At 40.2% G+C, this 26,145-nt stretch overlaps 1 protein-coding gene across 2 annotated transcripts in view; it reads left to right on the top strand.

The window, feature by feature from the left end:
- LOC104590756 (uncharacterized) overlaps nucleotides 1-26,145 on the top strand; it is a 58,646-nt gene that overhangs the window by 20,291 nt on the left and 12,210 nt on the right. Inside the window, exons 2-3 of one of the 2 annotated variants that reach the window (XM_010249501.2) lie at nucleotides 877-1,076; nucleotides 18,433-18,534. In XM_010249501.2, the coding sequence (XP_010247803.1) occupies nucleotides 877-1,076; nucleotides 18,433-18,534 (302 nt within the window). The remainder of the gene's footprint in view (nucleotides 1-876; nucleotides 1,077-18,432; nucleotides 18,535-26,145) is intronic. The other variant, XM_088896483.1, reaches the window with a different exon arrangement.

Genomic DNA, 26,145 nt, shown 5'->3' with positions numbered 1-26,145 from the left:
TTGGGTCGCTGGTCCATTTACCATTCAACAATGTTTGGTTAGATTTCTTCTGGTGTTCTTGTTAAATTATTAATATGGAGCCTGTTAAGGAGCTTTTCAATATAGTGTTCTTTGAATTTCTCCCATCTTGCATGGATTAATTTTTACATGAACTTCACTTTGTTCTTTTTTTTTGATAATTAAAAATTTTATTGAATATCAAATTTAAAGCATTACAAGCATCCCTTGGAGAGGTGCGAGGTGTGGTCTCTCCCTACAAAGTTTCACTTTACATCTTACAATTGAGCCCAATACAGAACATCCCTATTCACCACCCCTTGTTTAGCTAAACATTCAGCCAAAGCATTAGCCAACTTCCTCATCCATTGTACCTTGTTTTCATTTTGATAGCACCATATTTTTTTTTTCTGTTGGCTCCAAAAAGAAAAAGAACAATTATTTATAGAGAGATGAGAAACCCTAACCCTACTTGCTCCTCAAGGTACCTAATAAGATGGAAAATATCTTTGAGCACATCCCTGGAATAATTTCTTCTAGTGTCTTCCATCCTGGTTCAAAGATGAGAGTCAAAACATGGGCTAAACTAAGAGGCCCATTGGCCTGGTGTGAGGCCTGGCACTCAAAAGAGATGGTTGGGTCTATTTCATTTGGTATGGTCTGGGCATTCTGAGCTGGGTAAAAAGTTGCTTTCTATTTCCTCTGGGATTTTTCATGTATAACACCCCAAGGGTTGGTTCTCTTAGAGGATGAAACTGGTACTTGCACATTGGGTTTGGGTTCTCATTGTATGCTTAGGATATCTCAATTGACCTTGGGGGGTTTCTTTCTGGATTCTTGGTCCTGCAAATGTAACAATTCATTCATTCTACACTACAGGCAATTGCATTCTACGTGTTTGGCAACATGGATCAGCTCTTCAGCCATGCAAATGTCCTATATGTCGCCGTTTGATAACTTTGTTGATACCCTGTGAGACAACATCACGAGATCGTCATGAACCAGAAGTTTCTAGGGTTCTGACAAGTATTGAAAGGTACAATCGACTATTTGGTGGGGGCACACAAGGTCTCATTCAGGTAATGTATTATTTCCTATTGAGAGCTTTTATCTCGTGTGCAGATCTTATGCATCTATACCTTCTAAAGAGGGTGGTTACCATTTACCAGTGTTTCTACTATGAAACTACCCATATATTTAATTTCAGATTTAAATTTCTTGTAATTCTTCATAAATGGTTAATATTAGAAATTGTTAAGGTGTATTATGTGGAACTTTGGAACAGTGACATACATGTGTCAAACACTTGATACTTTGGTGCAAATTCCATCTTTGTTCATGTTGTATCTTGTCGTGGCTGGTAAACATAGATTGCTAGAGTTGATGAATGTCTGACTGATTAGTTTCTTCATCTCATTGCAACCAATTCTTTGCCAACTGATCTTGCATATCTATTTTGTTTTTCTTTGATAGTAAAAGAGATTTTTTTAAGATGAAAAGAGAATAGCACAAATGAAGGTTGATGAGATGGCACCTAACAAAAAAGCTATTTGCAAATCCACTAAGAAAGCAGAACAGAAATACATCGAGCACAGCACAAAGATGAACAAGCACAGTATTTACAGATCTTACAAAAAATTCATGTACAGATTCAATCCAGCTCAAGGTAGACCAGAAGTTGGATCCAAAAGACTCTCTAGATGCCTCAAAAAATTCTGGCAAACTAATATGTTTGGCAATCATAGGTCCAATATTGGGACAAATATTTATAGCCCCTTTTCTCTTTTCCATCAATAACCTATTTTTTTTTTTCTTTTCAAACACCACAACAAATAGCAAAACAAACACAACTCAAGAAAATTTTTGCGTTCTTGCTTCCATGAAATGTGACAAATCAGAAAAAAAAATATCCTTTAAGACTAGTTGGTTGAAATGGTTGATCCTTGAATAATGAGACGAAAATGAATTATCAAAAAAAAAAAATAACGAGACAAAAATGAAGGCTGTCATTGTTCAATGGACAAACAAGTGCCTGACATCCCCCTCATTCTCAAAACACTTTTCTGGTAATAAATAGAAAAGAAAATATACTAATAATAAGAAAAAACAAAAGGGTACATCCAATACAATATCCACTTCAAAATGAAAAGATCAACAAACAACTACCACCACACATTACAATCAACATTATCATCTTGAGTCTAGTTCAAAAGGAGAGCAAAAGCCATTTCCAAGATCTTTTTTAGATACTGCAAGGTGCCAACCGACCGGTTGGTAAGGTCTCTCGCTGGTCGTAGTGGAGGCTTGGGATCGAGTCTTGCCTGCACCTGGTAATAAATAGAAAAGAAAATATACTAATAATAAGAAAAAAACAAAAGGGTACATCCAATATAATATCCACTTCAAAATGAAAAGATCAACAAACAACAATTACCACCACACATTACAATCAACATTATCATCTTGAATCTAGTTCAAAAGGAGAGCAAAAGCCATTTCCAAGATCTTTTTTAGATATTGCAAGGTGCCAACCGACTGGTTGGTAAGGTCTCTTGCTGGTCGTAGGGGAGCTTGGGATCGAGTCCTGCCTGCACCTAGGTTGGGGGATGGGCTACCCCCATTGTGTAGCCCTTCAAATGATATAAGAAAAGATCTTTTTTAGATACTCCTTCAAATTCTGGAAGAATAAGAATCCACTCCACCACCCTCTTTGTGCACAAGCCAGCAACTTGATCTCTTGTCCTAGATTTGTCTTCAAAGATTGCCCTATTTCTTCATTTCCAAATTTCCCAGCAAATGGCAAAGGGAACACAGCACCAAGCAATTTTTGATTTAATATTTCCTCCACATGTTGGCCATTGAGAAAAGATTTCCCCTGGGTTTCTTGGTTCCATCATGTCAGTTTTAAAGAGACCAAAGAAGAAATCCCAAATAAATAACATTCTCCTCAGCATTTTTACATAAATGATAAATAGCATCTTCCTAGCAGCTGAACTGCCCTACTTTGAATGTGACCCAATGTGAGAATGCTTTCTAATTCTACATGCCAAGCAAAAACTTCAACCCTAGGCAATATAGGATTACCACAAACTCCTTTAACTTCCGACCTCTCTACTTGATTTCTAGCAAATGCTTTCTAATTCCTTCCACCACCTTAAATCTCGTCCTTCCACTTTCACCTTCATTGGTTGTAACTTGGAAAGTAATTCCATGCATTCCTCAAATCTCTCAATCAAATAAAGATCTCCTAAGTTTTGTGCACCAGACAATCCTCCCTGGAATCAATTCAAAACACTACACAACATACACGTTTTTCTTGCTTAAATTGTACGACTATAGACAAAGATCACAAAATTTATCCACCCCTACCCTTTCATCTTCCCAAAATTTTATTTTTGAACCATCCCCAATTTTGAATGACACAACCAAAAAAGCTGATTGAAAACTCATAATTCCCTTCCACACACTAACCCCATAGAAAGACTTCACCTCCTTTGCATCCCACGCTAATCTTCATTCTCAGGACACATGTATCTGATGAGGCCAAAAAAATGGAAAAAAATGTGAATGTATTCTGTTTTGCATGTTTTTTGTAGTAGGATCCCAAATTGTTATTTTTGGGTAGCTTTGTTGACAGTTTGGTGAAGAGAAGGGAGATCCATCATATGGATGGCTGAACCATGTAGGGTGGCTGGGCGAATTTCTCCCTTCCGAGAATCGTATTCCTTGATTTAGAAAAACTACATTTTTCAAGGTTCGTTCTTGAAACAAACCGGACCAGATCTGTAACCAAAATTATGGGAGGGATATACTTGATATGGAATCCACAAACGTAGCTCCTAACGTAGGTGTTCACGCCCAAAGAGGTCACCAAATCCTGCCTCCACTGAAGATGACACGGCTTAGGATGAAGTAGGATCAACAAAGCAGTTCTTCAGCAAGAACTACAGTCCTTCAACAAGGATCACGCAAGGGAGTGTAAGCACGATTCAGATATGATTTTTCTAGCAAAAATCAGAATTAAGACAAATCTTGATCGGTCTAAGACTCTGGAAATCGAACTGGGTAGGGCGGCAAGAACAGAGAAAAGATTTGGATTTAGCAAAAGTGTTTAACAGAAGGATTTCGCCCTCTATTTAAAATCTCTCTGGATTAGCTTCCTAATCCTATCAGGAAAGGGTTCTTTGATCCAAATCTTTATTTGGATCAGAACTCTTAAGTGGATAAAACTTATCTTATCCTCCTGCTAATCCAGAACCATATCTAATCTCAAATTCGCTCATATTTAATTAACTACATTAACCCAGTTCGAATTGGGCTTTAGGCCCATTAAGTTATTAGGCTCACTTCCCTTTTTAATTTGCTGGCTAGCTTGGCTCTCTTTGTATGGCGTGGGACCCTAACATTGATCTGTACAAAAGTCATATGGGTTCAGCCTAGCCTCTGTTATAAGGCTTGGCCGAATTCACTGCTCAACATAGTGAACCCTTGAGCCCATCAGTATGGGCTCTTAGCAGGCCCAACATATACACTAAATGGTCCTTGGGTCCAGCCACCTTATGAAGGCCCAAGGACTATGGACTTAAGTGAGATTAGCCCATCAGGTAAAGCCCTAAATGGTCTTACACTTAACCTCTCAGCCATAATGATCAAACACTGCCCGACAAGGGAGGACCTCTCCCTAGGCTGCAAGGTACAGTGCCACACTCTCTACTCAGGATGGATCCTGGGAATTAAAACCTTTGCAAACCTTTTTCATAAAACCATAGTATATATATCTATATATAAATTTATTTTGCAAAACAAATTTCAAACACATTTAAAATCCACTACCGGCTCTTGTTTGAGTTGTAGCTTAGCCCCAACTAGGGTTTTCAAGTATTAGGAGCTTGGGTTTTGAGGAGTCGATCCATTTGGACACCTTCCAATCCCTTTATCGCTGCGTGCCCGCGTAGGAGGCCAAGTTGCTATCATTGTTACTGTAGCGGAATTGTTCTAGGAGGAGTTTTACTTCAGGTTCAGGTCTAAAATCCAACTTTCTTTTTGTGTTTTAGCTTGGTATTTCTTGTGCTTATTTTTGTATGCTTGAAGTGCTGCATATAATTTGTTTTTCTATCAACATCAAGTGGTATCAGAGCAACTTCTTTCCTTAGGTTTGCTTCGAAGTTCATCTCCTTGTTGTATTTTGCTATATTATCATGGTTGCAAGGGGTGGACGTGGTAGGGGTGGTAGAAGACCACAACATATCACTGTAGAGGTTTTCCAAGAGGCAATAAGAGGGTTGCAAAAACATATTGAATATCCTGCTCAACTTGTAGCTCAAAATTCTGCTAGTGATGGTGACATAGCAAGTGATTTGGGGCTAGGAAGAAGAAGACAAGCTCCTAGAGTTGATAAACAGCCCATTGGCATTATTAGTGAAGATATTGAGCAACCTAAAGGTGATTAGCATGAAAGGAATAACAACCAGCGGTGGGAAGACCGAATAGTGCAAGCTTTACAATCCAATCAAGGTCATGGTGTTCAATTTCATATTAACGAGTTTGATGGTGAGTTGGAACTTGAAGAGTTTCTAGACTGATTGGATAGAGCATTGAAATTATTTTGATTGGAAAGAAATGAATGAAGAAAGAAAAGTGAAGCTTGTAATAGCAAAGATGCGTGGGACAGCCTTGGATTGGTGGAAAAATTACCAAAGGGGCAGAGAAAGGAAGGGGAAAAGAAAGGTTAATTCCTGGGGAAGAATGAAAGACAAGTTGAAACCCAATTCTTATCACCAGATTATGAGCAAATTCTTTACCAAAGGGTGCAGAATTTAAGGCAACGGGAAAAGAGTGTAAAGGAATACACAAAAGAGTTTGATAGATTAACTCTTCGGAGTAATATGACAGAAACTAGACAACAAAAAGTTAGTAGGTATATCAATGGTTTGAGGTTGCCAATATAGGATCGGGTCAGCCTACATTGCCCATATAAAGTAAAGGATGCGTATCAACTAGCTTTGAAGGTTGAAGCTCAATTGAGTCGGAGCTTGGGGCAAAAACTAAGTGCTGTCCAAGGTACATCTTCATCAGTAGGCCGAAGTGTTGGGGTTGATAAAGGTCATGTGATCAATCAAACATGGCCTATAGTCCAAGGGGCTCCAAATGCAACCAAGAGCAATCAAGGGCAGCCTACTGTTAGATGTTTCAGGTGTATGGAGTTGGGACATCGTTTTAATGGATGTCCTAAGAGAAGGATTGAAGGGCAAACACATTTGGTTGACGAAGTCATTGATGAATAGCAAGATGATATAGGCAATGTTGAGGATGGACAAGTGGCTAAAACTATTGAAGCTAATGCTTTAGAGGAAGAAAACTTGGATGGGGACATTGAGGGTGAAGCTCTAGTGATATGGCACTCCATGGTTGCACCTAAAGAACAACGACCAGGGGATTGGTTGAGAAAGAATATCTTTAGAACACGTTGTACAATTGGTGGGAAGTTGTGTAATTTGATTATTGACAGTGGGAGTAATGAGAATCTTGTTTCTCAAGAGATGGTGGATAAATTACAGTTCAAAACTGTTCAGCACCCTCGACCATATCGTATTTTGTGGTTCAACAAAGGAAATGAGGTAAGAGTTTCTTCTAAATGCTTAGTTAATTTCTCTATTGGTAGTACATTTGAAGAATCGATATGGTGTGATGTTGTCCCAATGGATGCATGGCATATTCTTCTGGAACGCTCATGGCAATATGACTGTAAGACCATTCATCATGGGGACAAGAACACATATAGCTTTGTATAAGACAATAAAAAGATAACTCTTAAACCAATGCAACTTGATTCATTTCCAAAGAAGAAAACCAAGCCAACCACTACTCTCTTCACCTCAAACAAATTGGCTCAAGAAGAAGGAAATTTGGATGTTGTTTACGTGCTGGTTGCAAAAGAAGCTAGCAAAGAAACACACATTCTAGAGATGGTGAAGAAGCTACTTCATGAGTATGCTGATGTGATGCCTGAGGAATTATCCAATGGCCTTCCTCCCCTAAGAGATGTACAACATCATATAGATTTAGTACTGGGAGCAGCATTGCCCAACTTACCCCACTATAGAATGAGTCCTAAGGAGCATGAGGAGATCCAAAGACAAGTAACAGAGTTGTTGGAGAAGGGGCTGATCCATGAGAGCTTAAGCCCATGTGCTGTACTAGCTTTGCTCACACGAAAGAAAGATGGTAGTTGGCGTATGTGTGTTGACAGCCGTGCCATTAACAAGATTACAATTAAATGCAGGTTTCCCATGCCCCGCCTTGATGACATGTTAGACACATTGGTTGGCTCACAAGTCTTTTCAAAGATAGATTTGAAGAGTTGGTACCATCAAATCTGTATTCGAGAGGAGGATGAGTGGAAGACTGCATTCAAGACTAAGGAAGGTCTTTATGAAATAGCTGGTTATGCCATTTGGGTTGTTTAATGCTCCTAGTACTTTTATGAGGTTCATGAGCCAAGTTCTAAGACCGCTTATGGGGAAGTTTGTGGTAGTTTATTTTGATGACATACTCATCCACAACAAAGATCATGATAGCCACTTAGAACACTTGAGAACAGTCCTACAAGTTTTGAGACAAAACCAACTATATATAAATTTGAAAGTGTAATTTTATGACAGATCGGTTGATGTTTTTGGGGTATGTTGTTTCAGCCAAGGGGATTGAAGTGGATCAAGAAAAGGTTCAAGCTATTCAAGAGTGGCCAGCACCAAGAACGGAGAACCTTAACTGAAATTCGTAGTTTCCATGGGCTAGCAACATTTTATTGCCAATTTATAAAGAATTTCAGCACTATTGTGGCACCCATTATTGGATGCTTGAAAGTAGGTGATTTTATTTGGACTCTTGCAACTGAGAAAAACTTCCAAGAGCTAAAGATGAGGATGACCAAGGCTCCAGTACTAGCTTTACCTGATTTTAACAAGCTCTTTGAAGTTGAATGTGATGCATCTCATGTTGGAGCTGTCCTTAGCCAAGAAGGCCATCTAGTTACTTACTTTAGTGAGAAACTCATGTTAGACAGTTTTGTATGCCCTTAGCTTCAATCAGAATGATGTACTTTATGAGTTTATTGTAAATGAATAAAGATACATATTTGATTCATGTTCCCTTGGTATGTTTCTGTGTAATACCCTTAAACTGGACACTTAATGAGACTCGTGTTAGTTTAGAATGTTCACAGCCAGTGGGTCGGTCTGGGGAGACCTATCCTGACAAGGCTGACACTGTAGTGCCACCAAGTCGGTTGGGGTGGCCTGTCTCAGCTGCCAGGGTGAGACCCTAGGCACATACAGTGTAGGATTAATTGAATATTTGAATTGGACCAGATTTCCAGTATTGCCCTGGACCTTGGAGATTGATGGGCAAAACTGGAAAGTTACACCCGACCCCTAAACTCGATTATGATACTGCACTAGGTGTCGGATTGGGCCATCTTTGATATACCAATCAGTGAGATCCTTAGCGGGGGTCAAAACCTGGGTATGTTGGGACAGTCCGAGAATTCATCTGAGTGGGTGATCATAGTGACAGGATCAGCCCCTTTGTCGGACAAAGGTAATGATCGGGGATGCACTCTCACTGATGGAAACCAAGACTGCCGGCAGCCGATTTCAACCGTTGAGATTTGTTTTGCAAAATATATTTTATATAAGATATAAAAGAATATATATATGGTTTCTAAAATGTTTGCAAGAAGGTTTTAATTCCCGGGATCCATATAAGTGGAGAGTGCAACACTGTTCCTTGCAGCCGAGGGAGAGGTCCTTTCTTGTCGGGCAGTGTATGATCATTATGGGTTTAGAGGTTAAGTGTAAGACCATTGAGGATAATGCCTGATGGGCTAATCTTGCATCTGCCCACAGTCCCTGGGTGTTACAAGGTGGCTTGGCCCAGGGACCACTTAGTGTAAGTGTTGGGCCCATAGAGCTCATTTGATGGGTTTCAGGGGGTACACTGTCTTCAGCAGTGCATTCGGCCAGGCCTTGTAACAAAGGATGGGCTGAACCCATGTGGCTGATGTGTAGATCAATGCTTGGGTCCCACGCCATACAAGGAAGCCCAACTGGGCAGCAATTTGGAAGGTTTTTTGAGTACATAACCTAAATGGGCCTTAAGCCCATTTCGAACTGGGCTGATTTGATCAGTCATTTAAAGGGGGCGAATTCTGAAGTGGGTCAGCTAAAAGGATTGGGCTTAGACCCTATCCACTCAGAGAGTCCAAGATCTAAATAAGATTTAGATCTGGAAACCTCCTAATTAGATTAGGAGACAGCTGATTTGATCTGCAGATAAGATAAGGATTATCCCTTATCACTAAGGGACTTCTAACCCAAATATGATTTGGATTAGCAACTCCTAATCTGATTAGGAGCTGAACCCTTTAAGATTATAAAAGGGGAAGGGGGCGGCAGCCTTGAAAAACACAATAACATCAATAGCATTCTTCTCTTTAAGAAAGAGAGATTAAGAGATTTCCTGCATACTGCGAATTCTCTTCTGCCGCCACCTTCCTGCCATTGCCATTCCTTCAGTTCGATCTCCAGTTCTTGGGAGCAATCAAGATTGGATCTTGATTTCAATCTTTTGGGAAAAGATTGATTGGAGCTGTACTCACAAGCCGTCCAGTTGATTCTTGCGAAGGGTCAAGTTCTTTTGAAGAACATTGCTGATTCTGCTCCATCCTTCACTGCGCCATCTTCAGTGGGAGCTGATTTTGGATCATTCCTTGGGCGTGAACACCTTCATTGGGAGATAGTATTTCTCTGTATCAGGTATTATCCTCTCCCACTCCTTTTGGTTCAGATCTGGTTCAGTTTATGGTTCAAGATTGATTCTTAAAAATATGATTTTCTAAATAGGGAATACGATTCCCAGTTGAAGGGAGAGATAAAATTTTTGAAATTCGCCCCTTATTCCGCAATCTTTGGGCGTCCATAGGATGGATCTTTCATCCCTTCAACTCAATGATGCTAGGAGGTATTCCACTTATTTTGTTGAGTTTTATGCTATTGTACTTGTCTTGATGTTTTGGAGGCATTACCTTATCCAATGGGAGTTTGTGTTGTATTTAGACCATGAAGCATTAAAACACCTTAACTCCCAACAGAAGATTAAGGGAAGATATGCTAAATGGGTTGATTTTCTACAAGAATACAATTTTATTTTGAAGCATAAGGCTGGACAACAAAACTTGGTAGCCGATGCACTTAGTAGGAGAATTCACTTGGTGACTACAGTGTCTACTAATGTTGTGGGATTCAGCTCCATCAAAGACCAATACCAAGATGACCCTTATTTTGGCCCTGTTTGTAAAAGCTATGCAACAGGTGACAACGACATTCGAGCCAAGTTTGTGTGGAATGATGGTTGTTTATTCATGGTCAATAGGTTATGTATTCCATCAGGATCTTTGAGGTCATTACTCATTGCTGATTTGCATTGCAAGAGACATTTTGGTCGCAAAGAAGACACTTGAAATGGTCTCTAAAAGGTACTTTTGGCCAAGGCTACAAAAGGATGTGTTCTACTATGTTGATAGATGTCACAAATGCTAAACATCTAAGGGACAACATCAAAATACAGGTTTGTATATTCCCATACCCATACTAGAAGCACCATGGACTGATATTACTATGGATTTTGTGTTGGGGTTGCCAAGAACAACTAGGGGTAATCACTCTATTTTTGTTGTGGTTGATCTTTTCTCTAAAATGGCCCACTTTATTGGTTGCCAAAAGACTTCTGATGCTTCTCATGTAGCTAACTTGTTTTTCAAAGAAGTCGTTCGGTTTTATGGATTGCCAAGATTTATCACATCAGATCATGACACAAGATTCCTTAGCCACTTTTGGAGAACTTTATGGAAGTGTATGGGTACTACCCTACAATATAGTAGTACATTTCACCCACAAACAAATGGACAAACTGAAGTGGTTAACCGAAGATTAGGCAACTTGTTGAGGAGCCTTGTTGGAGACTACTTAAAACAATGGGATCTTATCTTACCACAAGCTGAATTTTTCTTCAATGATTCAATTAATAGATCTATAGGGAAGACTCCTTTTGAAGTTGTGTATGGTCGGTCACCTAAAGGTGGTGTTGATCTAGCTCCTATAATAGGGTTGCGGCGAGTGAGTGATGATGCTGAAGCTTTAGCTGAATCCATTCGAGAGATTCAAGAAGTTGCCTAATCTTGGGTCTTTTTGTAGTAGACCTCTTTTATTAAAGAAGCTGAAAGAAAGCAACCAAAGGTTTAAAGAAGCTAAGGATAAGCATCATCGGATGAAAGAGTTTCCTGAGGGCGATCTAGTCATGGTTTATTTGTGGCCTGAGAGGTTTCCTGTTGGGATTTTCCATAAGTTGAAGTAGAAAAAAGATTGGTCCATGTCAAGTGTTGAGACGATTTGGTGACAATGCATATGAAATTGAGCTACCAGTTGATTTGTCCATTTCACCCATTTTTAATGTAGTAGACCTCTTTTATTACCATGAGGATCTAGAATCAGCAACAAAGGTTGGGCAAGGACAAGCACAAAGGGCCAATAGTTTTAATGAATTTGAACAAGTAGAGAGTGTAGAAGATGTTCGAGTCACCAACACTCGAAATGAGGCCTATTTTAGGTTTTTGGTCAAGTGGAAAGGGAAGCCATCAATTGAGAACTCTTGGATTAGGGAAGAGGAGTTTATGAGGCTAGATGGAGTCGTGAAAGGCTGCTAAATTTGTTTCTCGCACGTTGTCGAGCTCTTTTTAACTTGATGGGAATGATGATGCAAAAAAACAAAAGAAAAAATGGAAAAAATGTGAATGTATTCTGTTTTGCGTTTTTTTTTTTGTAGTAGGATCCCAAATTGTTGTTTTTGGGTAGCTTTGTTGACAGTTTGGGACCCGGGGTAATTTTTTCATTTTATAAGTTAGATTCTGGTCAGGGGCAGTTGGGTGCATATCTGTTGGGTTTTGGTCTCTTGGGTCTTTTTGTAACAAAAGTTGTCTTTTGGGGGTTCATTTGAAGTTAGTTTTGTTCTTAAGGAGTTGCTTGTGAGAGGGAAACATTCTAGGAGCTTATGTGTAAATATTTTAATTGGCTTGTCCAACAAGCCAGTGGGTTCATCTTATAAAAGAGAGGGGGCTATTTCTATAGGGGTCTTTTTTAGTTCTTTCTCTTGTTTGAGCTGTAGCTCAGCCCCAGCTAGGGTTTTCAAGTATTGGGAGTTTGGGTTTTGAAGAGTTGACCCATTTTGGCACCTTCCAATCCCTCTATCGCTACATGTCCGCATGGGAGGCCAGCTTGCTGCCATTCTTACTGTAGCGGAACTGTTCCAGGAGGAGTTTTACTTCAGTTTAGGTCTGAAACCCCTAAAAATCCAACTTGTTTTGTGTTTCAACTTGGTATTTCTTGTGCTTATTGCTGTATACTTGAAGTTCTACATGTAATTTATTTTTCTATCCACATCAGTACCATAGTAGACTGTTCAAACCAATGATCATCTTGCTTCTAGAATATGCAACAGGATTATGAAATGGGTCCTGGTTAGGGGTTATCATGGGCCGGGTTAAGCCGGGTTATACACCTGTGATAAGGGCTATAGCTAGGGCCCAGGTCAGCCAGGCTTGTCTTTTTATGTTAAAAATACTATATATATAGTATTTTATTTTATTTGTTATGTAATATTCATATGTATAAATTATCTAGGCTTGGCTTGAAGTATTTGGCCCAGGGCTGGCCTTAAAATTTGCTGGCCTAGGCTAGGGCTGGGCTTGAACACAAAATGTAGGCCCAAGCCTGGAATTTCCGAGTTGGGCTGAAAATGATCACCACCAGTCCTGCTTCTCTTCAAGAGTTCGAGGGGGATAGTAAAGATTCTTTTGGGTCTGGTTTTTGGAATGTAATGAATTCTGATAATGGGGGGAATTGATGTCTCTTGTATGTTTTTTTTTCTGGAATCACTATTTTTCTTTTCATTTGGGTAATTTTTCATCACTTGTAATTATTGCTTTGTTATCTTCTTTTTTATTGAATAAAATTTTTCTTCTACTTTATTATTTGATCAACAAAAAACTTTCATTAATAACAAAGAAATTTAGTTACAATAGATATGAAGGGATGGGAGATCCATCATATGGATTGCCGAACCCTGCAGGAAAGTTGGGCGAAATTTCAAAAAATTTCTTTACTCCCATCTGGGAATTGTATTCCCAATTTAGAAAACTGCTTTTTCAAGGTTCGTTCTTGTAATCAAACCGGACCAAATCTAAAACCAAGATTAGGGAGGGATATACCTAATACGGAATCCACGCAAAAAGCTCCTCGCAACGCAAGTGTTCACGCCTAAAGAGTGTACCAAATCCTCCCTCCACTAAAGATGACACAACTTAGGATGAGGCAGGATCAACAGGCAGTTCTTCACCAAGAACCTTTGATTCTTTAGTAAGAATCGAATGGGTAGTGAGCACAACTTCAGAATTGTTTCTTCTAGCAAGAAACAATATCAAGATAAAATATTGATCAATTCCAAGAATTGGAGATCAAATAGGGTAGGGCGGCAAGAGCAGGGAGAAAAAGAACTGAAGGCAGAAACAGTCAAACTGAATTGTCTTCTGTGTTGTATGTGTGTCATTTTCAGATCTGCCCTGCTCTCTATTTATAGCCTTAAAGAGATGACCTCCTAATCCGATTAGGAGTCTCTTGATCCAAATCTTTATTTGGATATGAACTCTTTAAGCGATAAGGATAATCCCTTATCTGCAGATAAAGATCAGCTATTCCTAATCAAATTAGGAGTTCCTTGATCCAAATCTCTATTTGAATCTGGACTCTTTAAGTGGATAAGAGTTAACCTCCTATCCTTATCTGCTGATCCATACCCAGATTCGCCTCTATTTAATTAGTCCAATTAACCCAGTTCGAAATGGGCTTTAGGACCATTAAGCTTTCAGGCTCACTTCCTTTTAATGCTAGCTAGCTTGGCTCTCTTTGTACGGCGTGGGACCCTATCATTGATCTACACATCAGCCACATGGGTTCAGCCTAGCCTCTGTTACAAGGCCTGGCCGAATTCACTGTTGAATACAGTGAACCCCCGAGTCCATCACTATGGGCTCTTAATGGGCCCAACATTTACACTAAATGGTCATTGGGTCCAGCCATCTTATGAAGGCCCAAGGACTGTGGGCAGATGCAAGATTAGCCCATCAGGTATAACCCTCAATGGTCTTACACTTAACCTCTTAGCCCTTAATGATCAAACACTGCCCGACAAGAGAGGACCTCTCCCTCGGCTGCAAGGTACAGTGCTGCACTCTCTACTCACATGGATCCTAGGAATTAAAACCTTTTGCAAACAATTTGTGAAACCATAATATATAAGTATATCTCTATATAAATATATTTTGCAAAACCAAATTTTAAACACATTTGAAATCCATTGCCGACAATTTAGGTTTCCATCAGAGAGAGTGCATTTCCCCGATCATTCACTTTGTCCGACAAAAGGGCTGATCCTGTCACTATGATCACCTACTTAGATGAATTCTCGGACTGTCCCAACATACCTAGGTTTTGACCCCCTCTAAGGATCTCACTAATTGGCACATCAAAGGCAGCCCAATCCGACACCTAGTGCAGTATCATAATTGAGTCTAGGGGTCAGGTGTAACATTCCAGTTTTGCCCATTTTTCTCAAAGGTCCAAGGCAATACTAGAATTTGGTCCGGTTTAGGGTTTCAAGAAAACCCACACCGCATGTACCTCAGGTCTCACCCTGGCAGCTGAGACAAGCCACCCCAACCAACTTGGCGGTACATCAGTGTCAGCCTTGGCAGGATAAATCTCCACGGATCTATCCAATGGTTGTGAAAATTCTAAACTAACACAAGTCTCATATGTGTCCATTTTAAGGGTATTACATAGAAACATACCACAATAACATGAATCAAATGTGTACTTTATTCATTTACAATAAATGTCATAATGTACATTATGTTGATTGGAGCTAAGGGCATACACTGTCTAACAAGATAAAGATTGCAGATGGACAAACTGCAATCTCCAGTAATTAGTTACAATTCTGCCCAGTACAATGAAGATCTATTTGCTTGCCCCTTGTTTTGCTAGGGTATCCACCATCCCATTTGCATTCCGTTTGACCCAACCAAATTGAGAGTTGAACTTCCTTGCAAGTGTGTCAATTTTTCTGAAGATAAATTTGAGCTTCCAACGTACTGATGTGATGTTTTTGGCCCAATAAATGACCAATAGTGAGTCTCCTATTTCTAAGTCTGTTGTTCCTATCTGCTCAGCTGTCTTTAGACCTTGAAGTAGGGCTAGAGATTCAGCCTATATTGAGTCACCAAAACCTACTGGTCCTGAGTAGAGTGCCACCACCACACCCAGATGATTTCTAAACACACCCCCTATGCCTTCCCTTCTTGGGTTGCCAAGAGAACTCCCATCAAAGTCCAGTATTGGTGGCTTCCATTCCATACTTACAAGTACTTTGGGTACATCTGTTTGTGCTACTTTAGCCCAATTTCTTAGGATCTTATTCGTGAAGTAGTTTCTGAATATCTCCATGGTCTTCACCCAATGTGCAGTTCTGATTTTTATGGCTTCAATAACTTCCTCCTTTGTTTTGCTTTTTCCAAAAAAGATTCTTAGGTTTCTTTCCTCCCGTATAGTCCATACTATAGCTGCTCTTACTGCTTTCCATAAGCACTTTCCTCATTTCTTCTGTTGACACAGGAAAGAGGGGCTGAATAGACTTACCACATCTTGTGGGGGAACCCATATGCATCCGAAGAGAGAACAAACAAAGGACACACACATGAGGAGAGAGACAATTGTTTGGCCTCCTTTTCTGTAGCACATCACAAGTGTTTACCTTCCCTAGGAACACTTCCCAACAGAAAGCTTGTACTTTTGGAGGGATTGGTTTAGACCAGATTTCTTTCACTGGGAAGTTCACCCCCATAGGATCAATGTGAGTGAGCAAACCAAAGAAAGATGCACAAGAAAATAAACCATCAGAAGTTGGGGACGAAACTCTACAATCAACTATAGACTGGTTCAAGTAGACCCTTTCAAGTGTTGAAAGCAAAAGCACTAGAGACTCATACTCATTTTCCCTCAACCCTCTTCTGAAACCAAAATCCCAAGAGATCCCTAAATCTGAAAGCACACCAAACCTAGCAACAAGTTTGTTTTTATGGTTTGATAAGGAGTAGAGGTCTGGGAATTTGATCATAAGAGGCACATCCCCAACCCAAAGGTCTTCCTAGATTAAAACTTTGTTGCCACAACCAATATCAAACTTGATAAATTGAAGAAAGGTTGGATATACCTCAAAGATTGCCTTCTAGGGAGAAAATGGAGTTGCATTGGGGGCTAGTTTTGCATCCCAGCCGTTATCTGCTTCACCATGTAAGCTTTTAATGACCCTGTGCCACAACCTTTCTTCTTCACAAGGGAATCTCCACAGCCATTCCCCTAGAAGGGCCTTGTTTTTCTTTAATAGGTTCCCTATACATAATCCACCCTACTCTTTAGGGTAACAAACTTGCTCCCACTTCACTAAATGATCATTCTTTTCATCACTTGGTTCCCACAAAAAGTCCCTCATAATCTTCTCCAACTTCCTAGCTATTTTCACTGGGATCTTAAAGGTGGAGGAAATAAGTGGGTAGGTTTTCTAGGGTTGATTTTATCAAGGCGATTCTTCCCCCCAAGGATATATAATTTCTCTTCCACATTGCCAACTTCTTTATGGACCTATCTACCATCGGTTTCTAGAAGCTTTCCGCTTTCGGATTCCCACCCAAGGGCATAACTAAGTATTCCAGAGGCCAATTTTTCACTTCACAACCTAGCAGATTTGCCATGGCTTGGATGTCCCCCCTTCAATGTTGATTCCAACTACACAACTGGATTCATCACAACTTTCACAGAAAATGATTATGTCATCAGCAAATTGCAATTGAGACACCACCACTTCTGATCTACCCATCCTTCAACCTTTAAACTGTTTGTCTTGATCAGCCTTGGTGATTTGTCTACTCAAAACCTCAGCCACAAAGGTGAATAAGAATGGGGATAAGGGATCACCCTGTCTTAGTCCTCTTTTATCCTGGAAGAAATCCTTTGCTACCCCATTCATCAGAATAGAAAAATGTGCTGAGCTAATACATTCTTTAATCCACATCCTCCATCTTTCACCTAGCCCCATCTTTTCCATTAAATTCAACAGGAAGGACCAATCCTCCATATCATAACCTTTTTCTAGGTCCAATTTACAAGTCAAACCTTTGCCACCTTGTTTTTTCTTAGCTGCCACACACTCATTTGCCACTAAGATTTGATCCACAATTTGTCTCCCTTTTACAAAAGCTCCTTGGTTCTGAGAGATAACATAGGGCTATACAGTCTTCAACCTACTAACTAGGACTGTAGCAATGATTTTATACAAGCTACCCACTAGTGCAGCCAACCATGAAATGTTTCCACCCTTGGGGGAATAGGATTTTCCACAAATATGGAATGATATTTTATTAAATGATAAAAGAAGCATAGGCACACCTTTTAAAATTATTATCTTGTTCCAAATAATTAAACAAAGCTAAGAAACTAAGGTTATAGACAAAAGAATACGTTCCAAAGTTCTCCTGTAAACAGTAAGATTAAAAACTTCATGAAAGAATGAGTTAAAGCAAAATTTAATCTCATAGAAAATGTAAATGGTTCTAATAGACCAACCAAATAATTTATTACATGAACAAAAACTGATATTTAACTTCATGATTGAAATGGATATTGAACTTGCTGAAATGGAACTATGTTATCACATATCTACAATATTGTTAGGCAGGCGATAACATTGTCACTCCACATATCTACAATATTGTTACCAACTTATGTTATAATACCATCACTTGTACTCTGCATAGTGCTGGTAGTGTTCATTGGGGAATATGTTGGTTCCAGTAAAATTTTGAATTGTTACCCCATGGAAGTGGAAATGGAAATATGTCATGAATACTATCTCTTGTACTCGACATAGTGCTGGTAGTGTTCATTGAGGTCAATTCTGGTAAAATTTCATGTCACTCTGCCCATCGAAATGGAAATATTAGGAATTTTAGGGACATTTACATTAAGTTACCTATCAAACATTAAATTCAAGCTTAATTCATCCAAACCTAACAAGTAGTTAGGTAACTTGGTTTTAGGAAAGCTACACTCCACAAAATGATTCTCGTCTGTGATATTGGTGTGCCCAAGGCTTGCAATTTTTATAGCACACTTTGTGGTTTGTTGCTTCATTTAAATGTAACAATCCTTAAGAAAAGCATATTTATGTTTCAAGTCAACATAACTGATGGCTTCTTTTTCTTCTTGACAGAGGCTACGGGATCTCCCGTTTTTCATGCGGAGGCTCTTACGAGAACTGATGGATCCTCAAAGATCTCTTCCTCTTGTTTTTAGGGCACGCATGTTTTTTGCAGTTAAGTTACAAAGCATCTATATAAATGAAATTTTTTACTATTAGCATTATTATGAGTTTAGGTTATCTAGTCTGATTGCTGAAGTATGTCCTTTGATCTAGTTGTAGGAGGTTCAGGGTTAATAGAAGAGAAAGAAACATATGAAGAAGAGAGGAAAAACAAAGACCGAGGAGCGAAAACATGAGGCCCATCCTTATTCAAACACTTTATTAGATTAAGCATTATAATGAATGAAATTAAAACTTTTCCTTCACATAGATAACTTGAAAGCAATCCTATAATGTAGTTGGAAAATATCTCCTTTCAATACTGCTCTTCAAGCTGATGTACAGAATACAGATATCTAGCATACCTAGTTTGTCAAGTAAACATGTTACTTGTGTTTTACTAATAGCCTTCAGGGCCATTGATAACATCTGAAGTTTCTGAACTCAAGGTTTAAAATATCGATACAGGCTGATATGCTAGTAGGGGCGTACGAAATACAGACGATAGACGATGATGTTTTGCAAACTGACAAGACTCACAATCTAAAGAAGATATATCATGAAACTGAGGAGATAACTTCTTTAACAAAGGTAAAGATGGATGCCCCAACCGACAATGAGCTTCAAAAGGAGATAAAGTACTGGAACAGGCAATGCTCTGAGGTTCCTGGGTATCTAAAATGTACAGACCTCTTGATTCTTGTCCTTTACCAATAATCCTCTTCATCATAAGATCCTGAAATAGACAATGATCAGGAAAGAATGAGATACAACAATTAAGAATACGAATGATTTTGCTAACAAATACCAAATTAAAAGAAAATTTTGGTAAACTCAATACGGATGACAAAGAAAGTGTTGGTGTGGGATTGATAGTGCCAGAACCAAGGACAAAAGAAATAGAACCATCTGCTAAAGTGACTGAAGAAGGAGAAGTGTGTGATTGGAAAGTGGAAAAGAGACTAGGATTGCCTGTCATATGATCTGTTGCACCAGAATCAATGACCCACTGAGAGGAAGAAGAAAGAAGACATGTATTGGTTTTACCTAACTCAGCAAGGGCAGTGATGGACTGAGAGGAGTTCTTTAATGCCTCTTGATACTGGGTAAATTTCGCATACTCATCTGCAGAAATTGTAATGGTCTGATTTGACGATGGATGAGGAGCATCACTCGTAGTTCCAACATGAGTTGACTGAGACTCAAAAGACTTCTGGTTTTTCTTTAGCAATTTCTGGCAAGTCCTTTTAGTGTGTCCTGGTTCATGACAATAGTAGCAAACTACGAGAAGAAGAAAGGAAAGAAGGAAGAAGAAGAAGAAGAGGAGGCTACTGAGTTAAGGCCTAAAAAAGAACTGCTTTAGTCGAGTGAAGCATTGTATTTACACTATACTGGCCGTACAACACAAGAGGTCTACAAAATTACAAAAATACCCCTACGGGCACTAAACCTGTGTACAGTACATATAATACACCTGTCAACACTCCCCCTCAAGTTGGGGCATAGATATCAATAATGCCCAACTTGTCACAGAGACCTTGGTGTCTGGAATGGTTTAGCCCTTTTGTAAAGATGTCTGCTAGTTGGTTTTCAGAGCTGATGTATGGAGTGCATATTTCGCCTGTGATGATTTTCTCTCTGATAAAGTGCTTGTGTAGTACCGGGTTGGCAGCGATACTTATAGCTGCCTTGTTGTCACAGAGTAGAGTCATGGGTTTATCTACTGGAAAACCCAATTCTCCCAATAGATTCTTTATCCACACCTTCAGCTACTTCGTGTGCCATTGCACGGTACTCAGCTTCAGCACTGGATCTAGCTACCACGATTTGCTTCTTACTCCTCCAAGTAACAAGGTTCCCTCCTACAAAGGTGCAATAACCACTAGTAGACCTTCTGTCACTTTGAGATCCAGCCCAATCCGCATCTGTGTAAATTTCAACTCTCAAATGTCCATGTTTCTGGAATAATAAGCCAGCACCTGGGAACTTCTTAAGATACCGCAATATTCTCTCCGCTGCTTCAAGATGAGTGGACCTAGGTGCATGCATGAACTGGCTGAGGACACCAACAACATATGCTATGTCTAGACGAGTCATAGAGAGGTACAACAATCTCCCTACAAGCCTTTGAAATTGCTTCACATCCTTAAGAGGTTCACCTTGGCTGTCACTTAACTTATGGTTGGGGTCAATGGGAGAGTCAGCTGGTTTAACCCCAAACTTTCCAGTGTCCTTAAGCAAATCTAAGACATATTTCCTTTGGGAGATGAATATACCCTTTTTTGATCGGGCAACCTCAATTCCAAGGAAGTATTTGGCGGGTCCTAGATCTTTCACTTTGAACTGAGTGGCAAGGAAGCCCTTCAAACTTTGAATTTCATCCTTCCAGTCACCAGTAACAATTATGTCATCCACATATACTATTAGGGCAGCCATTTTACCTTCTACTCTTTTTACAAATAGTGTGTGATCTGACTGACATTGCTTGAATCCCCTCTGCTGAACTACAGTATGAAATCTGCTGAACCAAGCTCTTGGTGATTGTTTCAGCCCATAAAAAGACTTCTTCAACTTGCACACCTTTTGTTCACTTCCTTGAGCCAAAAAACCGGGGGGTTGAACCATATAAACTTCCTCTTCAAGGTCACCATTCAAGAAGGCATTCTTGATGTCAAGCTGATGTAGATTCCAATTCAGATTGGCAGCAAGAGAAAAAAGTACTCTAATAGAGTTCATTTTGGCAACAGGGGCAAAGGTTTCTGCATAATCAACTCCATATACTTGAGTAAAACCCTTTGCCACTAAACGAGCTTTATACCTCTCCACGGTTCCATCAGCCCCATGCTTAACAGTGAACACCCATTTACATCCAACTGGATCCTTTCCTTTAGGGAGATCAACAAGTTCCCACGTGCCATTCTTATGAAGAGCATCAATTTCTTCCTTCATGGCCTTCGTCCATTCCGGTACTGAGAGAGCTTCTGCCACATTCTTGGGAATAGTGATACTGTCAATGGAGGTAAGAAAAACACGAATTGAAGGTGAGATGTTCTCATAGGAAACAAAGTTGGAAATGGGGTGTTTAGTGGTGCACGACCTAACACCTTTCCTATGGGCAATGGGAAGGTCAAGATCATTAGCAACAGGGAGGTTGGGAATCAAGTTACCTGAGTGAATATGATCTTTCCCCAAGGAATTTGATGGCATTTGAGGTGCGGCTTCTGGATTCTCCACAGCACTTGAACCTGGTTGGCCTTTATGACGACGAGAAAAAACACGGAAAGGTGGAGGATCAGAAGAAGGGGGAGAAGGAGAAAGAGTAAGAAGAGGAGGAAGTTGAACCAGTTTCTCCTCATGCCTACACTCCCCCTGAGGAGAAACAAGAAAGAAGGGCTCATCCTCAAAGAAGGTAACATCCATGGAGACATAGAATTTCCGAGAAACAGGATCAAAGCAACGATACCCTTTCTGAGAGAATGAGTAGCCAAGAAATATGCACGGGATAGCACGAGAGTCCAATTTCCCCCGGGTGGGAGATAGGTTTTAGACAAAGCACCGACAACCAAAAACACAAGGAGGAATAGAAAGAAGAGGGGCCTTAGGAAAGAGAAGCTGATGTGGAGCTTTGTATTCTAACCAACGAGAGGGCATTCGGTTAATGAGGTATGTAGAACAAAGGACGGCCTCAAGCCAAAATCGTTTGGGAACATTCATGTGGATTAGTAAACCCCGTGCCACTTCAAGAAGGTGTCGGTTCTTCCGTTCAGCCACACCATTTTGTTGTGGCGTGCAGGCACAAGAGCTCCGGTGAAGTGAGCCATGTGAAGCAAAGAACTCCGTGAGGTCACTATGAAAAAATTCTTTTGCATTGTCTGATTGAAATATTTGAATTTCGGTCTGAAATTGGGTGAAGACCATCTGCTGGAAATCTTGGATAATTTTTGGTACTTCCTCATGGGTTCGCATTGGATATACCCAAGTGTATCTGGAATAATCATCAATGAAGGTAATGAAGTACACAGTTCTGGGAAAACAACTTTCAAGGACTCAAAAGACAAATGACCCAGACGACAATGCCACAAATACATTTTACTCTTTCTGAACTGACTCATAGATTCTGTAACATGAAGGCCAGTCGTATTCTCCAGCATATAGAGTCCATCAACCATACATCCCCTACCAATCGTCCTCCCCGAGGCCAAATCCTAAATCACACAATAGGAAGGGTCACAGAACAGTTTAAGGAATTTGTAACACTACTGACTGAGAACAAATTCATAGGGAATTTTGGAACATGAAGAACATTAGAAAGAGTAAGGCCGAGGGGAAGAGAGAGAGTTTCTTGACTAGCTATGGAAGTGTATGATCCATCAGTTAGTCTCACTTTATCTCTTCCAGAAAGAGGGTGATAAGTTTGAAAGTAAGAGGACATACCAGTCATGTGTTTTGACGCTCCAGAATCAATGATCCATGGAGAGTCAAGGTCGTGAGAAGCAACATGGAAAGCTGTGGCAGGATTACCTGTTGTGGATGCAAAAGAGGTGGTGGGAGGAGCATCCATCTGGCGAATTGCTCTACCATAAAGCTCCAAATGGTCACGGAAGGAGTTTACAATATCCTCTCTTGGGTCAGATCCAGAGTAGCTATGTTGGCCATGTGGTGTTGAGTCATAGCAGAAGTGGAGGGCTGATTCTCCCGAGTAACCATGTTGGCCATGTGGTGTTTATCGGTACCTTGTTGCCCGGGTCTTCTAATTACATTTGAGCCTTGCTTCTTAGGTAAATCCTGAGCCCACTTTGGTTTCCCATGGAGATCCCAACAAGTATCTTTGGTGTGCCGGGTCTTCTGACAATTAGTATACCACAATTTTTCCTTATCTTTTGCTTTCTTCTGGAGATCCCCTCTCTTGGAAGAAGGTCCACCACTAGTAGAGGAATCCCCCTTTGCCGCCAACACAATTGCATCCCCTCCGGTGCTGTTCATCAAGTTTCTTCTGCTCTCATCAGACTGGACAAGAGGATAGACCTCCTGAATTGAAGGAAGATCCTTAGAACTTAGAATTTGTACTCTGATGGATTCATAGATAGGATTGAGACCATGTAAAAAAGAAAACACTCTTTGCTGTGAGACAAGTTTCTTATACAATTTTGCATCTTCATCACACTTCCAATCAATATTCTGGTAATGGTCCAACTCCTTCCAAACAGTTGTCAAGTCAGAGTAATAAACTGATAAACTCCTCTCCCCCTGTTTACAAGTAGATGAAGCTGCTTGCAGTTGATAAATCTTGGCATAGTGTCGAAGTTTAGAATATGTGGATTTTGCCTGTTCCCAGATCTCATTTGCAGTTTCAGCCCACATGAAGTTCTTCCTTATTTGGGGTTGCATGGAGATCAAAAGCCATGGCATAACCATACTGTTCTCCTGATCCCATCTATCATCTTCTGCATTTCCAGAAGGTGGTTCTTTGACTCTTCCATTTATGTAGCCTATTTTTCCCCTTGCAGTTATGTATAGCTTGATCCCCCTTGACCACTCTAGGTAGTTTAACCCATCAAGAGGAACAACAGCCATAGGGAAGGATAGGGCACTGCTCCCACTCATTCCATTCAGCATTGTGGAGATCCCAGATGTAGCTGAATCTTCACTATTCATGATTCTAGGTTTAGAAGTACACAAAACCAAAAGGCACACTGCCTTACAGAGCTGCTACAGTCCACAACTAGGCACGCTAATTTTCGGTTTCACAGAGAACCAAGCACAAACACTGCAACTGCAGTACTAGGTTGTATGACCTACACTATGTAGGAGTCCACAGAACAAGATACGAACTGCACTTGCAGTGTAACCAGGTCTGAATGACCTACAGTTTTACAACTTTAATACAGCTTCTCAGCTGAAAAAAAAAAACTCAGTAGGAGCAGCAATACGAGTGGTGGTTCACCACACCTAATCGGCTGATATCCACTTTTCAGGGCAGCCGAACAGTCACTTAGGGTTTAGGGTTCATCAACAGTCCCTTAGAGAGTTGAATAGAGCAACACACAATCGGAGGAAGGAGGACAGTCCCTACTGAGATTTTGGGACATTAATAGTCCATCGAAAGAGTGCAAGAAGAGAACCATAAACAGAAAAAATTCAGTTCAGTACCTAGGTCACCCGAACTGTGAATAGGTAGTACAGTCATGGACTCAAACTTCTCTTCAGGTCAGAACCCTCCTTTGTACATCTAGGATGGTTTTCTACAGTCTTCTTAGTCGAGCAACTCCAGTTACCAGCACCTAAGGCTGAAGGAAGAAGAAAAAAACTTGTAGTAGAACCCTTTTCTGCGCTAGGAAGTTGAACAGTCAGCTTTCTTGTAGCAGAACCCTACTCGGCAGTGGAGACTAACCGCAACACTAGAGAATGCTTCCTCTTCCTTGTCTTCGAGCATCAGGACTATAGCTTCTACGCAACAGTGGAGAGAGACCTTAGCTGGTTGTTTTCCAGGCCTGGACGGTCCTGCTTTGATACCATGGTGAGCAGGAGAAGAAGGAGAAGAAGGAAAGAACTGCTTTCAGTCAAGTGAAGCATTGTATTTATACTATACTGGCCGTACAACACAAGTCTACAAAATTACAAAAATACCCCTGCGGGCACTAAACCTGTGTACAGTACATATAATACACCTGTCAACAAGGAGCATCACTCGTAGTTACAACATGAGCTGACTGAGACCCATAAGACTTCTGGTTTTTCTTTAGCAATTTCTGGCAAGTCCTTTTAGTGTGTCCTGGTTCATGACAATAGTAGCAAACTACTTCCCCTGCGGCCTGAGTTCCAGCTTTCCAACCACTATTACTGCCACGTCTGCTACTATTTTGAGAACGAGACCGGCCAGTTGATCCACTATTCTGACTGACAAGTGCACTAGGTTGTTGTACAGGTGAGGTATGGGAACCAGTATCTGTACGAAGGACCCTAGTAAAGACCTCTTTTAAAGAGGTAATCTCAAGATTAGACAGAATCTGTGACTTAGCACCATCAAATTGAGGATTAAGGCCAGCCAGAAAACTCATAATAGCCATCTGTTCACGTTGAGTCTGCTGAACTTTGATATCAGTACTGAAAGGTAACAAGGCGTTCAATTCCTCATAAGTGCGTTTGAAATTCATGAAATAGGTTTGAAGAGACTGATCCTGTTGTTCAGCCCGATAAAATTTCTTGCAAACATAAAAAATACGGGAAATATTTTCTTTACCAGAGAACAGAAAAGCCAAATATTCTATTAGTTCTTTTACAAACTCACAGTGAGAGACATGACCGACGTACTCATTCTCAATAGAATTGCGGATTTGCAAAAACAATTGAGCGTCAATCCTTAGCCATTTAGTGCGGGTCTCATCAATAGGAGGGTCCTTAGTCAGATGGTTGTCCTTAGTGATACTCCGTAAATACAAACGAACAGTCTTACTCCAGTCTAAATAATTAGTTCCGTTTAGTTTTTGTTCAGTGATTTTAGACAGAATGGGGATAACACTAGGCATAGCTAAGTTCTTTTGTTCAACCGCCATCATAAACACAGGAAAATAAACTTTTAACAACCAGCAAAGCCAATAAAACACAAACAGAATCGGCAGCAGA

The sequence above is a fragment of the Nelumbo nucifera genome, chromosome 1 (genome assembly GCF_055504915.1).
Source record: "Nelumbo nucifera cultivar China Antique chromosome 1, China Antique-T2T, whole genome shotgun sequence".
NCBI classification, from domain to species: Eukaryota; Viridiplantae; Streptophyta; class Magnoliopsida; order Proteales; family Nelumbonaceae; genus Nelumbo; species Nelumbo nucifera.
Note: the sequence above shows the minus strand (reverse complement) of the source record. Positions and strands in the feature narration are given on the sequence as shown.